Here is an 18,010-nt window from a genome sequence, read left to right on the forward strand (position 1 = left end):
ACAGTGCCGACATTTTTCTTCTTCAAACAGATATGTACAGAGATGTAAACTTGAGTTTAAAATTTCAAACTGTCTAAAAGTATCGAATCAAATTAATGGGTTTCTCCTTGACATGACAACCATATTGAGTAAATCACAGTAACCCCCCCCCCCCCCCCAACAAAATATGTCATCATGTTGTCATGTTGAGTAAGATACTATAGATGGCATCATAGTAAAATCTATATATTCCATAATACCTACCCTTCACTAAGCTTATCAATCAGTGGAAAAATTAAAAATGCAGCATTCAATCCATTGAAAGTTTTTATGTGAATGAAAACAACGACCATAGAATCTAATGACGAAGATAAAGATAGAAAATGGATTGGTATGCTGATTTGCCTCTTGCACACAACTGAGGCCATTCCATGATGCTGTGCACTCTGTAGAGCTCTTTTCTTTTTTTTTTTTTTTTTTCATGTGGGATCTATTTTTACACCATGCTTTTAGTTTGTGTATTTGTCTTACTAGTGCAGTGCCCATTCTAAATGTGCTTGTTATCTCATTAAAAGCTCAATATTTTATTCAGCCACCTAATCATCATCCTCTGATTCCCCATCACCGTAATAATAATAATGATAATAATGGACCCTATTTGTCAGATAGCTGATCAGAAAATGCTAGACAACAAATTCAAAATGATTACTGTGACACGTACACTCACTTTATATTAGGAAATATTCTAGGTGCTAAAACCAATGCAGTGTAATACAACAGGTCTGCAGTAAATCCCCCCTTCACAAGGATTATAATGTTGAGAATTTTATTGAATCTGTTTGAAAGAGGTGTTGATTTATGTTAATGGTCCTTTTGGAGGCTGTAATTTGTGGAGCGGTTGAACTGTGCTCGGTGAAACTGAGGTGTTTGTAATATTTTGTCAACCCCCAATTCATATAAATGGGATGGACACATTCACATGTACCAACAGTCTGTAATGCTAGCTTAAGCCAGTTTGTCACTCATACATGGCTGTTAAATGAAACAGAAAATATACAACGACTGAACAACAACGTTACATGACACATGGTGTAACATTATGTTCCCATAACAGCAGTGGTGCATAAATTACTTGTTACGCTTGTTAATGATTCTAATACATTATGCTTGGGGGAATAAAAAGTAAACAAAACAGTGCTGTCTTGCTGTCACTGTGTGTGCTCTTAAACAAGACGCTCCAGAATGCTTTTGCTTCAAGTGACTGTGTATAGCTGTTGTGCTGCTGTGATAAGCCATTTGCAATTTGCCGAGCTTGAGTCACTATTTAAAATATTCCCACACTTTATATGATTCCTTGCAGGTTTTCAAGCTGCAGTTTGTTTTCCAGGATATCCAGTCTTTCACCCGATGCTGCCATCATAGCGATGCACCATTTTTATGTTGATGTGCCGCCCCAGCCCTAAGTTACTATCGTTTAACGTTTCTCTTTATGTTTGTGAGAACCACTCATCCAACAAACTTCACAGTTGATACTGCACTTAAAAAAATAGCTACACGCGTAAAGTTTGAAGTCGATGGGACGAGCAGTTGTCAAGAAAATCGAAGGACTGAGATGTTTTCATTTATTGGTAAGATGTTGTATTTCTTGCTCTCTCTGCTGTGTGTGTATGTGCGTGCGTGCGTGCGTGCCACCAGTGACACCAGAAAGAGTAAATGTTCGTGTTAACTGCTTCTGGTGTCATCTGACATCTGCAATCATACTCATACTGGGGTCTGTGTGTGTTTTTGCGTATGTACTTGTTTTAATTGAATTTGTGTGGTCCCAAAACCGGGAGCCCACCGTACAGGGTCTGACGTTTTTGTGTGGACTAGAATGCTTGAAGTTTAAACGGCTTGTTTAAGGATTAAGACTTGGTGTTGGTGTAGGGTTAGAATTGAGTTTAGGTGGGGTTAGGGTTAGGCATTCAATTGTGATGGTTAAGGTTAGGGTAAGGGGCTAGGTAATGTATTATGTAAGTCACAGGTACAAAGATAGATATACATGTGTGTGTGTGTCTGTCTGTCTGTGTGTCCTCTCTGTCACACACACACACACACACACACTAGTTACACAGTCATAGGTCTGTACTACCTACCAGCCTCTCTTGTCATTGTGTGCAGGAACAAGAAGACTGGCTGAGTGATGTGTTGCTATTATTAGTGAAAGAACAATGGAAATGTCTGTGCAACTTTGTGTATTGAAATGCAAATTAAAACTGGAGACAGCTGTCATTATGGGTGCTCCCTGCAACACTGTAGACTGTAGTTATCTTGTAGCCATCACTTAGTAGAGAAAATAACATCTTTGCATTGCACTGTCTAGTCAAAACACAACAGAAATTACTGTGTTTGTATCACTATTTTATCTGTCTTTTGCATTTTAGATTTGCTAATGACATAGTAAAATGCTGTCCATGAAATTACCAAACTAAACCCAAAATCTAAAATGATAAAACACTCCCAAGCTCTTCTTTCTCATTTTGTATGATTGCAAGATATATTTGCATGGGGCAGGAGGTAATGCGGAGACCGGTGAACCCACCAAACAGACCTGGTTTGTTCATCTCATCCTATCTTCTCTCCTTTTTTACTTTTACTCACTTTTTACGCCTCTCAGTACTTTCTCAGTCCAACAAAATGACTAAATAAATAAATTAAAAAAACAGCACATTTTCTCAATGTTTGTGTGTGGGGGTGTGTATCCATGGGTGTCACACTGAATCAGTTATCGTTGGTGAAACTGAAAGTAAGTAACTTTTTTTTGTCACATCAAAGTAAATTAAAAATGATAATGAAAGTAGAAGATGAATCATCAACTAATTTTTGTGTCACACAGAACCTCACATCACAATAAATGACTGCCTGTTGACAAGTAAGGTAAACATCTATAAATGAGGTTAATTAATTGATGGTAATTATACCAAGGCCTTACAAGCATATTTTGCTGTTGTGAATACAGTAACTGCATTTAAATGAACTTTGAAGGAATCCATACTAAGTGAGTTTGTGAAGCAATGTGTGCATTTATATTGAGTAGAGAGCACTAGAACTGTTATTTGATTTGTACCTGTTGGATGGGTACCAGGGAAATAACATAGAAAAGACAATTCAAACATTTAAATGGTTCAATATCTGGGAGAAACTGTTTCATTTAATGTGAGGAACTGAGGTGTGTGACCATTCAGTACTCTACTTTGCTGGAGTTTCATTTACACGCACTTCTATATGCTTTTTTGGAATAGATATCAGCAATTCTCCATCCATTGGGAGCTAGGCTTCTGAAATTTGACTTCTTAACAGAATGTGTTATTGATTCCTTCTAATAAAAGTATAATTTCATTTTGATGGTGAGAATCCCTCCAGCCTGGGGATTGGATGAGTTAAATTCTGCAGCATCAGACATCAGTCTCTGTCTATGACTAAAGAGATACCGCTGACCTCCTCTTGTACGGACAGAGTCCATCCCTGAGGCTGTGGTGTTAGCTCATAACCATATCCTCTGCTAGCATATTAAATTCACCAGTATTTGATCACAGCCTCGGGCAGGCTGGGGGAAAAAAAAGACATCTGATGGACAGAGAGGGAAAGAGGGAGAGAATAGGAGAGAGGAGAATGAGATAAGGAGTGACTCAGACACTAAAAGAGCCAGTAACAAACAGAAGGGGGGGTATATTTCCTGTAGCCTGTTGTGATATTGTCAGTGGAGAGTAGTAACGAAGCAGATCGTTTAGCCAGGGTGTCTGTCTAATTGTCTAGCTGACAGCAATTAGGTGGCACTCGTTAAAGTGCCCTCATTAGGCTTCACACCACTCACGGCAGGAGGAGACACTGCAGAGTGTAAGTGTGTCTTAAACTATGGGGCAGGACCCAAAATTGGTCTATGGCCAAGGTGACTGCCGGTGTGTTGCCATATGTCACACTAATTAATGAGCCCAGGTCTTTGGGTGAGAGAACTTCTCATTTGGCTGCTTGTTTGGTTAGGTTAATGGGTTAATCAGCAGATTACTCACCTGTTTAAGTGGGCCTGGAGAGATGGGAGAGGGGCTGGTAAAGGTCCTCAACGTCCTCACCGGCCCCATCCAGTGGAAAGCAGTAGGTAATAGACCAGAGCAGAAAAGCACACAGGCTAGACCAATAGGCAACAGGCCTGTCTAGTCTAGTCCAGTTCAGTCTGCATCAGACTAAACAGAGTTGCACAGTATTAATCCATTTCCGGTGTACAACTCCAGGTCAGGCTCCACTGGGTCCAGGTTGGTTCAGTTCTGTCCAGGTCAAACCAGCTCAGCGCAGGTTTCCTTATATACTGTATGTGAGAGATATCAGGGTCCAGTCAAAGTTATCATCCAGCTCCAGTTCAGCCCAGCTTATGATCAGCTCAGCTCAGTTCAGCAGAATTGCATTGTTCCACATGGATTAATAAAGTGAAGCCACTTAGAGCCAGCTGTGTGGAGAGTCCCTTATGTTGAGTTGCAGAAACAGGGAGCCATAATTGTTTAACATCTGCTCGTATCCAAAACCAGATCCATCCAGACACGCTTCTGTTTGATTTTTATTCCCTTTCTGGTTATGCAGTCTACCATATTGTATATCCAGGTTGAGTGTGATTATCTATGCATCAATTTTTCACTGGTTAGCCACTCAATTTCGGTCTGTTTTTACCTTCCACTCACTGTCTGTCCGTACACACTGATGCTGCTCCAGGTGGGGAGAAGTTGATACATATTTTATGTCCTTTTTTTGTTGTTGAGACATCCAGATATGCCTCTTTATGTTGTTATGCCCACTGTATCCATTTCCACACTGATTCAGATGCTTCAAAGTGGAAAATTCAGCATTTAACTAGTGCTCCTCCATTAACAGCTATTAAGATGATCACACTGACAGCTGGATCCTGCAGCAACTGGCCAATCAGCAGCCAAGCAGAAACCGGGTCTTGACACAGTTGGTCGTCTAATCCAGACATGAGAACCAGGATAAGTAGTTTAAAGAAAACCAGACAGTACAGTTCTATAACCCCATGATATTCATGGAAACAAAGTAATGGGTACAGTAAACAGGAGATACAGGGAGAGGAGCTATAGGGCCTTTTTTTTTTTTTCTTCAGAGTTTTCACCAGCTTGTCCCTGGTGGTGACGTTCATTCTCCATATTTGCCACTCAACATCATCATCAGGGCTCTAGAAAACAGGAAAACAAGAACATGCAGGTCTGAAAATGGAACAGTATAAATACTGTATAAGGTTAGGGAAATGACATTGAGGGCAAGGGCAACAAGGGCATCATCTGTGTTCTAAAAGGGGCTATTTAGAACAGGAGGGTTAAATGAAATGGGGTATCAGGAATAGAACATCAGGTCTTGACAAAAGGACAGAAAACCAAGGTTCTGGCAACTAAATACTGAGTAGCAGAGGTCTGAAAGACACAATGTAGCACCTGTGAGATCTGGAGTACACCTGTTATTCCAGTGCCAGTACCACTGTTAAGAATAGAAATGCTTTAAACGTGTTGGGAAGACATTATAAACCTTTTAGAGGCTTTAACTTCTGTTGTTTTGTGTCTTGCACTGAACTAGACTTGATCCTACCCACAGGCCTGATTATAAAATTCTCTGAGGAGACGGTTTCATTTGTTTTCATAAGTTCTGCTTTGACTTTAAAAAAAAAAAAAAAAAAAAGTTTAAGAAAAGCTTATTCACAGAGAAAAGTTTTGTATTTTTTGTGACGATATTACGTCCCGAGGGAAAACGGAACAAAATTAAAGAAGATGAAACTGTAGGAAGTAAAAGTTCAAATGTCGTGTTTTTTTCCTAACTTTGTGATAACATCAGACTTGTCTTGGAGCAACACAAATGAAGAAGAGACGGCTTGTTTAGTCAAGTGTCTCTCTTTTTCTTTTTCTCTTATTTTTACACTTAAAAGCTGCAATGAAATGTCTTCATATCCAAATGCAACTGAGCGCATTGTTTTTTACGGCTTCCTTTTTTACATGGCAAAAAGATTTTCAGATCTCCCTCACTTCAGTTCCATTTCTTAACTTTTTTAACATCTTAGAATGTGTTTGTTTTTCCTTTGTGAGAGCTGTTTGAGAGCGTGACCGCTGTGCAGTCAGGAGATGCAACAAATGACTGCATGAGCGAGGTCTGCTGACGAGCAAAAGCAAAGACGTGCCATAGCTGAAAGAGTGATGAAGCTGTACTTGGTGTGGCAGTATATTGGCGCAGCTGTTATTTGTAATGTGTATGTTTGTCAGGAGGGCATTTCTTAACTGTACTTGTCAGAAGGAATATTTCTTAACTACATTTATGTACAGCCAGTGCTCATTGTGTCAGTTTAAGAATGAAGCACAGTCTTCTTAATGCCTCTGTCTGTATTCATCCATCACAACCACTGCACATCTCCACTGTCTTCTCCTCCATCATCCCCCTCTCCTCTCCCCTCTTCTCCATCACTCTTTGTACCATGCAGATGGATGAAGGAGATGGGTGAGGGGGGTCGTGTAGAGAGGAGAAGGTGGTTTGCAGTGTGAGTGGTGAAGAGATGGATAGAAAGGACATAGGACATAAAAAAAATAATAATTATACAGGCAAAGGTGTTGTAAATTGAAAGCAGACAGGGAAAGGAAGGAGAGATAATAGAGGATAGAAATAGTAGCAAACCGAGCACTGGAGAAAAAGGATGTGCCAGCAGAAAGGAGACGAATAGAGGGGAGGTGAGAGAGCGTGTATTGAAAAACAATGCAATTAGGAGAATGAAGAAAGAAAGGATAACATGACTAGAGAAAACAAGTGAGGGTAAATCAGAAAAAAATGAACAATAAAAGGACAGACAATGTGTGAAAAAGAATAAAAAGGAAAACAAGGGAATAATAGAAATAAGAAGGCAGAAATATAAATCAATAGGCAATCAATGGAGATAGAAAGGTGACCAGAAAACAAGAGAGAAAAAAAGAAAGTAAAGTTTCAGTTACAATGAAACTGACTGCAAATGAGAAATGAAAAGAAAGGAAATCAATTAAAGGATCAGTTCACCCACATTACAGAAAAAGTCACTTCCTCTGGTGGAATCAAACCATGCAGATAGTTGTGTCAGGCAGTGGATTTAATCCCTGCCATGACCAAAAAGTCCTCATTACTCTGGATAATCCTGAGAACACCTCAACAGTTTTCATAGGAACTGTTTCTTCAGCCGGCAGTAATTTCAATGAGAAATTTTTGTCAGGGCTGCAATAATTATTTTCATCATCAATTAATCAGCTGATCCTTTTTTCAGCAATAGTGACACATTGATTGTTTTGTGTGACCAACAGTCTAGAACACAAAAGATTTCCAGTTTGCTATTATATATGGGAAAGAAAAGCAGCAAATCTTTTCGTTTGAGATCCTAAAACTTGGGAATGGCTGCCATTTTTGCTTCAAAAATGATTTAAACAATTAATCAACAAATTAATTAAACTAATTGTTGCAGCTCTGGTAATTTGTTTAAGCTATGAGTGCCTCAGATGATGCTCTGTCTTGGAGACAGGAATGAATATCTGAACACTTGAGCACAAAAAAAAGAAGAAAAAAAAAAACTAGAGGAAACTAATACATTTTTTTTTGTTAATTGTGTGAACTGACCTGACCAGAAAACAAGAAACTCCAAAGGAAAAGGTTAGATGACAACATACTAGACAGGGTGAGGCTGCAGGACGGGCAGACAGGTGACACAAGGTGAAATTAGAAACTGTAGGAAGAGTGTAAGAAAAAACAAAGTCCAGGGACTGCCCAAGTTTTTAGTGCCAGTCATTACTCTTTGTGTGTAGTGTTGGCGCAATCTCTTTGTGAGGGCAAGAGACCTTCAGATCTTAAAGTCTCTCCATTCGACACTACGAGGCCGCCTGTCGTCTGCTGCTGGAGGCGTCCCAAGAGAAAGACAGAGAGAGAGATAGCAGGGAAATGGAGAAAGAGAGAAGGAAACAGAGCCAGAAAAAGCAAAAGAGTGAGGGAGACATGGAGAGAAACAGTAAGAAACAGAGAAAAAACACTGACACAGATACAGCTAAACAGCAGAGGGGAAAAAAAGGGGGGGGGGGTAAGGAGGAAGCAAAAATGTCAGGACAGTCAGAAAGCGGGTAAAGACGAAAGACGTGAGAAAGAGCTTGAGAAACACGGCGGGCGGGCGGGAATAGGGAGGGAGATTCCAAGAGCTGAATTCAGAGAGACAGACGGCAGTGAAGAATGAGGCTGGGCATATGGGATGACACCGAAAGGAGTGATGATAGATTAAAATAAACGGAGGACAGACAGGCTACAGGGTCATGGATGGGCCATGGGGAGAACACACACTTGCTCTTCGCACAGAGTCACACACATCTTTTCGTTATCCTCGACTATTTTCCTTATCCCGCCTAACCTTGTGGGAACGTTTGCACTGGCTCAAGGCAGTTGAACCTTGTACACAACAACACAAAAATGCATGCACAGACCTGCGGGGGATTTGCTAGCTGACCCTGAGCTTACAGGCACACACACACAACAACTGTTTTTGTCACTTGTGAGGACATTGCATTGTATTGTACGTCCATTAACCTAAATCTAAGTCTTAACCCCTTAAAATTAATGGTATACCTTGTGGGGAAGTGTTTTTTTTCCCTCCGAAATGTGACAGTGTAGAGATTTTGGTCTCCGTAACATGATTAATACACTGCACATTCAGTGGTTGGCTAGCTGTTCTTGAACTAATAGCACTTTGCTTGACATAATCATAAAATGTTTGTGTCATGCAACATAATTACTGCTAATCCTGATGGAACATTCCACTATTAGTATTCATGTTAATGATGCTAAATCCACACGCAGCATCCTTGTGTCATAAGCTCAACCTCGAGCTCCAAGGTGACACCGTGAGTGCCAAAATGTTTTCTACTATGTGATGTGTTTAGTAATGAAGGGATAGGTTCAGATTTTTCAAGTCAGTCTTAATGCAATACTTTATATAATCAGGAATGGGGGGCAAAATCCACAACACTCGTTTTGTGCAAATAAATTCAAATATGCAATTCTGAAGTTTGAGCAGTCTGTGTTAGCCAATTTGAGAATTTCGCACTAAAAAAGACTGTCACTTCAGAAAATATCCACATCATTAGTATAATTTAAACAGCTGAAAACTAACTTCAGTTGAACTTGAACTAAAATTCATTTCTGCAAAGTAAAGAATGTTGATTTTTCTCATGTCCGATGATGGACTTGATCACTTGGGCACCAGTAGGAATGATTACAGAAACTTTCATATGAGCCTCACATTAGCATATCAGTTCCATATTACTTGAAGAAATGTTTATCTGTTAATTAACTGAGGTAAAGATACCAAATAAATAAATCATTAAAAATAAAAAACAATATTCATCCATGACATTTAAACTGCAAAAAAAAATGAACTCAAAATTATGTATGAATGTGAAAACAGTCTATGAAAAGCAAACAAACAAAAGGAAAACTATCACCCCACAATGTGCCTGTGTTTTCATGTTGGGTCACATTTTTGACAACTGTAGGCCTTTAATGGGGTCTCTCTCTGTATCTGTCAGTTGCTCTGTTCCTCAGGCACTGTGACTCACTGCAGCTCTCTCTCTCTCTCTCTCTCTCTCTCTCTCTCTCTCTCTGATCAGATCAATGTTGCCTTTCTCTGCAATGCAGCAACCAGTGAAACACATCACAGACACAACTACACCCTGAGAAACCCCAGCAGACTCAGTACAAACACATGGCTATTATCCCTCATTGTAGGTTGCCCTCAAAGTGCCAGTGATCCTGGAATCAAAGTGAGGACGCCAACAATCACAAAAGCCAGAGTTCATTTCAGTCTTCCTGGGTCAAGTGTCAAAATAAAAGCCATAATAATTGCTTTGTTTGTGTGTCTTGTTGTGGTCTGGGATGCTCTTTGGAAGCTCCTTTGACTGACGCACTTCAGCCAGTCAAGGCTGGGATGAGGTTACAGCTGTTAATTAGGCCTTTAGGGGGAATGTTTGAGTTTGTGCATATGGCGACACCTCAGTGCTGCGGCACAGTAAATTTTAAGTTCTTCGTCAGTTTGCAAAATTCTGCGTAACATCCTTAATGAGCACTCCTCAGCCCCTCTCTCATGCAACTTCAATTTGGCGATCAACCTCTTAGAACACTTGCTGAACTACATCAGCCCAAACCCCTCGTAAAGTTTCAGAGGTTTGAAAAACAACTAGAAAACAACCTGTTTTAGTACAATGTCTTAAGCCAATTAATACCAAAGGGTAGCTGTTAGTTAGTGCAGCACTTGACACCATCAAAAATTTTTGCAACTTTACAACTAATGCAATAATTAGAGACTGTGATATGAGCAACGTCCAGCACATTTAATTGTGTTCTGAGTGTCAAAGCGACTCCTAATCCAGCAGTGTTCATAAAGGTGAAAACGTTCCCTGAACTTACCGTCTAAACTGCTGCGCTCTGCACAGACCTCTCCTCCCTGCTATCAACGTGAGGCTCAATGACACCTCATTTCAACCCATTCACAGGGGCCAATTGAACGACGTATCGGCTGCTGATAAAGTATTTCGACTCAGCTGTTTAAGCCACTCGTGTGAAATGGTGTCTCCATTTAGTCGTTCTAATGAAACCCCCCATTTCCTGAGTGGATTAGTGTTAAAGGGGAAGTGCACTGGAGTGGGCTTAGCACAGGGAAAATCTACCCGGAAAGAAAATCCACATGCTCTTGTGGATTCCTATTATTATAGCACTATTGAGCATTTCGAGCAGTCTTTGTGAGCATGTGCAAGTCACTTGAAAAGTGTGGAACAAGTGAACTGACGGTTGATTACATAAAACGTGAGTTTTATCTGACAGCCTTTGCTTGCAATGACTGAATAACATAGCATTTTCAATCTGTATCTTAATGTTAAGGAAGAAATATGTTAAAATATTTTAATTGCAGCATTCTGCTTTTACTTTAATGCATTTTGCACCACTGCAATGATACTGTAAATGCACAATGACATTCCTGCATTTGTTGTTTTTTGCCAACTGTCCACCAGTTTACCATCAGCTATCTGCTGCCAGTACCCACAACTGTAGAAACTCAAAATACTTTATTCAAACTGGAAACAAGAGGTTGATCCATGAACAGACAAGAGAGGCTGGAACGATAGTGAAAATGGAAATGCTCAATTAGCACTAATCATTTAGAAGCTGGAAATTAACAGTCTTTTTCAATGGCACAGACTTGGGTTTTCATCCTGAATCTTGGCTGCATTGTCCAAGGTAATCTAGTCTTCTTTTGCTGTGATGTTTCCCTGGATTTCTTCTTCTTATTTTTTGACTGTGTATTTTGACATTCCTAATCATTCTGGAGAACTTCGTAAATATCGTCGTCTAAACTTTATTGCCCCTGGCTGACTGCTTGTACTGCTTACTGCCATTACTGGTTTGCCTCTTTCCCCCAACACACTGATTTTAGTGGCAGTGCTGGTTTCTACCTCGACCACCACACTCTTATCTTTTTACAGTTTCTTCTACCGAGATATATACATTAGTAATAGTTGAGATTGCATCAGTTGCCTTGTACATTATGTATAGTATATTCCCTCTGAATTATATGTGTCTAGGGGATTCTGTTTTGTTACCCCTGTAAGGGTTCCATTAGACTCCCACTGAATCTAAAGCAAATTGCTTGGATTTACATAGAGAGCACCCTAGGGGGCAAAATCTGAACTGTGAGTGTCTCCAGCTGTATAAACATGCATACGCATACTGTAGTAAAGGTTTAACGTAAGAGTGCCTGGAAACTTGACAGCATTGTCAACATTGTTGTTAACTTATTTATTATTTATGTATTTTTTATGGACTCTCATCAAAGCATTTAAGGTGATGTGTAATGCACATTGCTTTGTAAATCTCTCCAGAGGTTTTACAGGGTCTTTTACACCATTTATTGTACCAAAAAATGTTCAACTTCCTTAAGACACTGGACATTTTAACTTTTAATAAAGGGGATTTCTTCCAACCCTGACATCGAATTTCAACCAACCTTCAATAGCCTTTCCTTTGAACTGAAGTAACTTTTCTTTTTCACACCTAAGTGCTCTGGTATCTGTGTGTCATACTTAATGGGCAACAAGCTTTCTGAGGGTGCTTAAAGTCTAGTTTGTAGCACTCTAATGGAGGACACACAAGGAGTGCTAATCTGAATAATGTTAGCTTTGGTGTGATGGGTGTTTGGAAAAAAGGCAAAAAAATATTGCATTTCCAGGAGCAAGTCACATCATCATGCACGACACACTTGGGCAAACAATGTAAACCCAGTAGTTTCTTAAATTTCCTAATAACTTTGAAACTTCAGAGTTGCATAATTCCCTAATTTTTTTAAGAAATGAAGCCTGGTAATTGGCAAGTGCAGAAAACAAAAATCAGCAAGCTTGGAGGATGTAATAATCTAATTCAAGTTTTTTTTTTTTCTTTTTGTTTCGTGTGAAAAAATAAATAAATACAAAGATAACCCTTGTCATACAGAGTGCAAGCTGTAATCTGATTTGCCAGCAGTGAGAAAGAAGAGCATTGACTACAAATTTAGATGCCACTTCAACTCTACAGACAGAAAGTTCAACATGCGTCTCACCCTCTCTCTCCTACTATCTTACCAGTCCACAAGGATGGCATCTCTTATTCATTCCCTCGTTCACACTCACTCAGTTTCTCACTGTTCCACGCTCCGTTATTATCTCGCTCAATTTCACACCCTAAATTGCGCATTGTCTATTTCTCATCCTCCATCTCTTTGTGTTTGACTGTATTCTTTTGTTTGCCCCTGTTCTCTCTTCTTCCTTCTCTGTCAACTTCTTTCTGTCTTTCGTTCCATCTCTCTGAAATGCTTCCCCCTTGCTGTGCTGCTTGCCTCTTCTATGCCTGTCTGTTCCTCCCTATCTGTCTGTCTACTACCTGCCAGTTCCTTCGGGGAGGAGGGCTCTTTGGCGACAGATGGCGGTCTGCTTTTCATCTCGATGGCGACCCTGGAGGAGAAGCGGGCCTTGGTGGGCGAGAGCAACTCCTCATTGGCCAAGGAGTCAGTCCTTGTCAGTATGCTCCGTCCGCTGCTCTCCTCCTCGACCAGTGCCACAGTGTCTCTCAGGGTGTTGCTAGGCGACATGGCCCTGGACGGTGCTAGCACTTGCTCGTCCTGACTGTCAGTCATTTTTGAGGCAGAGCGAGGGAGGACTTGGACCTGTCCGCCTCCTCCTTGTCCATTGCTTTGTGGTCTTGGCGCAGTGGCCGCAATGGCTCCTTTTCCGCTGCCTGCGCCTTGGTGGATGTAAACCTTGTAACGTATCATTAAGATGATGATAAAAACCAGCACAGAAGCAACAATAATCCCTCCAATGATGATGATCATAGTACCACCCAGGAAGTGGCTGTGCAGTGCTTGACACTGGCTGAACTCTGTGTCTGTGGTGAACGACAGACAGCCCAAAGGACGTGTTGCAGTCAGTGATGTGATGACATCATCAAACACGGCCAGGACACAAAGATCGTAGTTACGTCCGGCGGCGAGATCCCGGACCAGGAAGTCATTGCTGGTGGATGGGATCATCCTGCGAAAGCAAAGACAAAAAGACGTCACGGTCAGAACAGACTTAAACCTAAGTTGATACACAACAATAACAACAAACGGCAACTCTTTGTTTTATGTGCCTATAAAGAGGTTTAGAATAATAGGATTTAGTACTAAATACTAATAAAGAGGTAATAGAGGCAGTGTTCAATTAACACACTATCATTTAATCAATTCAAATTAATTACCAACATAACCTGCAAACTGTAAAATTGGTCAGACAGACAGGCATAGAATTCAACATGTGTATGAAGAACAAAGTTTCCGATAATAAATGACTGATGAATGAACAATTGTTGGGTTTGAATTGAAGCTGTTCTTTCAGACAATTCGTATTCCGTATAATAGGTACCAATTACACAGTCCTTCACACTTCTTCACTCTTCTTAGGAAATTATCAGGAAATGACACCACTGTAAAATAAAGTAGTATGAGCAAAGATGCAGATCAGTTTTTAATCAATCATAGACGCGGATGATTGTAACACAAGTTGCCATCTAGTTAGTGACGGTAATAGTGACTTCAAACAGTTGGTGAACCAAATGACAAAAGTTTCAAACAAATAAATAAACATCTAACATATTTTATCACTGACTTTTAGTGATATCAGGTTTTGAGATGCAACAAGAGGTCAAAGAGAAAATGTTGTTGATGAGTTGGTCCTTAACCAACTCATTTTAATGGACCAGACAAGAATGCAGAACCTTAAACTAGAGAAACATTTTTAGTTTTCTTTTAATTGGAATATTTTTAAGTACATGTCAAAAAGCTTTTTAACAAATCACCTATTTAATATGGATTATTTCCAGTGCTCCTTTCTTTTATTGCCATCACCGTTGTTTTTCTTCTGAGGTGCTTTGTGGAAGTGTTTCTTGACCGATAAACAGACACAGTGTTTAAATGAATAAAACACTTAATTAACATGTTACAAAAAATGTCTTTTGTGTGTGTCACTGACAGACAAATTAAATTGTTGCCTGGAAAGGATCACACCATATCTTACAACATTGCCCTCAGTGACATTGCACTGTGGGGCACTCTCTCATACCTGCCACCACAACCACCCCCCCCCACTCTGTCCATACACTGTACCAGTCTAACAAGCGATGGGGAAAAATCCTTTCCCAAAACGCCTTATCATTCCATCTGTGTGTTCTGCGCCCTTGTATTCTGTTGTGTGCTATTACATGAAAGCTGTAGCGGTGACACATGCACTATCATTATATATTTCCATGCGGTGCTGCCTGTGGCACAACAGCCACCTCATCGTCCTTATTTCCCCAAAGAGCTGGAATTCATAAGCCTGTGATCTGACAAACACTCACACACATCCAGCCCCCACAGGTGCAGAAATCCTCATTCTCTGATTAAACACATTCCTGATTCTTCCCATTGTCATCTACAATCTCGGTCTTTCCCAAGGTAAATACTGGAGCTCTAGTTTCTCCTTGCTAGTATACTTTCCTGGGGGAAATTCAGGGGGAAAACAATCACCCTGGTAAACAGGAACGATACTTTTTCTGTGCTTACCTCGGTTTTGCTTTCTCCCTTCCTTGTCGCACTGCTTTCTCTAGGGGTGTTCGGTAAAACTAGTGGAATTGTCAAACATCCATATGTCATTGCTACATTTTATCTAAATCGTATTTCCCCGTTGCTTCATTCACATTTTCCCCAATGTACTGTAAGTTTTTCTGCCTCTGCCCATCCCTGCCTCATAAATGTATTTCCACCTCTGCATGAAGACAGACAGCATCATAGTCGAGTGAAACAGAGCTGATGGGAGGCTTGTGTGTGTGTGTGTGTGTGTGTGTGTGGGTGTGTGTGTGTGTGTGTGTGTGTGTGGGTGTGTGTGTGTGTGTGTGTGTGTGTGGGTGTGTGTGTGTGTGTGTGTGTGTGTGGGTGTGTGTGTGTGTGTGTGTGTGTGTGGGTGTGTGTGTGTGTGTGTGTGTGTGTGGGTGTGTGTGTGTGTGTGTGTGTGTGTGTGAGAGCCAGTGGGCAGCAGGGTATCGGCTGGCCCAGTCTCAGTGCCAAGCTCATAGATGGCATTGAACCTCCACCAGGAAGAATTTCTTGGCAGATAGCTCTATGTGTCTTTGTGGGTGTGTATATATGTGTGTGTGTGTGTGTGTGACCTTGTGTGGTTGTGAAGTCTGGTGTGAGTGGATCCCTGGACTGACATCTTAATAGGAATTTAAACAGGAAACTTTAACAGCCGTAATGTCTTGCCGAAGGGTAACAGAAAGATTTGAGAGCAGAGCGGGGCTGGGCTGGTTCCTGTAAGCAATTTCAAAAGGGTGTACTGACTGTGAGAAAAAAAAAAAAAGTCATAGAAGTCATAGAAAACATCACCTCCATCCACCTTATTAAACTCCAAAAAACTACCGGCTGGGAGGTCTCCTAAATGTGTCTGAACAAAATAATACCATGGCTGTTTGTCTCCTCTCTCATCTTTGCAGTGAGACAAACTAAATCATAGTTTATTAGGGGGAGAAACTTCAGGGAAATCAGTAGGAGTCCAGTGCTGGCAGTGTCCTTCAGTGAAATCCACAAAGCACATGTGGGCTTCTAATCCAATATCTGCAGTCAGACACACTGCATCCCATTTTAACAAGTCACCTTTGCTTAGACTTGCACCGTATTTTTTATTTATTTTTTGCTGTTTAATGAAAACATGAGCTGAAACGCAAAGTGAGGTGTGTAATAGTGTCCTTAGGAGCTAAACATTCTGACTCAAAGCACATTACATAAAAGTAAAAGTCGTGACTGATAATAATTAAATTGCCATGGAGACAGAGGGCACCAGTTACAATATTTGTGACTATGTGGCTTCCATTGCTAATTTTGCCTCACTTTTCACAATGTGCATACAGTTGTTTTTAGTAACGAAGTGACATATATAACCTTCTAAGTAAGTGCGGATGCAAACATTGCCAAATTAAGGTAAAACATACCTAACTGAACTACTGTGAAGGTTTCACTTCCCACTTCAAAAAAGTGCGAATCCGTCACACAGAGCAGAATGAGGGATTAATGTGCAAATATCTAATAACCGGCAGAAAGTAAAGAAGGAGCTCTAGCGTGTAATCCATTATATTATTAGCCAGTCCTTGACATTTTCCACTTTGTTGTGATTTGCTGTCATTTTCTTTTGTTTAAATGAGTTTGTTGTTCTTTTATGTCATTTCATAATGACTAAGCTGCACTGAGCCTTGTCCTCATTACCAGACATGCATCTCATTTCCTCACCTTGGCTTTGAGTCTCTACTGTTGGCATGAATCTGTAACCCCCCCCCCCCGCACACACCACTGGACTTGATCAGGACCACTGCAGATGTCGGGTCATAAATATCAATTATGTTATCACTGAAGCAGCTCAGATCCATCTTATCCAAACAGATTGGGTGAGACAGAATCTGTGTACTGCTTCACACAAACCAGATAATCTTTGCCAACCATCAGCATCACCCTCCAACACTATGATTGTCAAGAAAAAGGCAAATGTGGTGGAAATCAGCCTGAAACCTCCCTGGTGCACCCCTTACAGGTGCTCCGTTCTTAATCGGATTCAAGCCGGGAAACTTCAGCAGCCCTGAGGCTTTGCTAAAAGGCAGCTGCACATGAACCAAGAAGTGAGTGGGTGGGATGAGGTGGAGGAAACTCTTTTCTCAGGTGTGGGTGGGTGGGGATGGATGGGGGGGGGGGTGTTGCTGTTATATTGAGAGATAAAAAAACCCCACCACCATCTGCCTTGTTAAACCTGAACAAGTAGGGTACATTTGTTGAGTAGAGGATTCTCTAATTGTTCTGAACAGAGTTTAATATTTACTGCTTTAATGACATCTCCTGCATTTGTGTACAGGTCATTTTTTTCTGTTTTTCCAGATATTTTTTTTTTTCATGTTCCTCCCAGAATGACCTCAAAAAGTGTCATTTACGGAACAACCTTGTTGCAATGTTGCAGACTTAATGTCTTAGTCAGGGACTGTTGCTGACACAGGAGACTGAACCCGGGCCTTCCACTTGAATGGCAGCTTTCTTATTCGCCACACTGCACAGTTGCCAGATGCACAAAAGCGATTGCAGCAACTTCTATTATATCTAATGAAATCAGCATATGGCATATGATTTGCTCATTGGCCAGCATCTGTTTGTGTTTTGTACAGCCGCAGTTATACAGATGTGCGAGGATTGATGCGACATTTTCAAGCAATCAATAATTAAGTGTGGCTGGGAGTTTTGGGTCTTGTGCAAGTGTGTGATGACTTTAAGAAGGACAAGGACTGCTGGGCCAAGCAGAAATGCTTCAGCAAGCCCATTTGACACCGCAATCATACTGGATGGTTTATTCAGTTAATGGGTTCAACCACGGACGCACACACA

The 18,010-nt window shown here is 40.7% G+C and overlaps 1 protein-coding gene across 1 annotated transcript in view; it reads right to left on the reverse strand.

Annotated features, from left to right (window-relative positions):
* Positions 1-7,852: 7,852 nt before the first annotated feature.
* LOC111224107 (leucine-rich repeat and fibronectin type III domain-containing protein 1-like protein) overlaps positions 7,853-18,010 on the reverse strand; it is a 57,727-nt gene continuing 47,569 nt past the window's right edge. Inside the window, exons 7-8 of the mRNA XM_022748505.1 lie at positions 12,961-13,610; positions 7,853-7,902 (exon numbers count right to left, since the gene is read on the reverse strand). Of these exons, the coding sequence (XP_022604226.1) occupies positions 7,853-7,902; positions 12,961-13,610 (700 nt within the window). The remainder of the gene's footprint in view (positions 7,903-12,960; positions 13,611-18,010) is intronic.

The sequence above is a fragment of the Seriola dumerili genome, unplaced genomic scaffold, assembly GCF_002260705.1.
Source record: "Seriola dumerili isolate Sdu_G_001 unplaced genomic scaffold, Sdu_1.0 BDQW01000122.1, whole genome shotgun sequence".
NCBI classification, from domain to species: domain Eukaryota; kingdom Metazoa; phylum Chordata; class Actinopteri; order Carangiformes; family Carangidae; genus Seriola; species Seriola dumerili.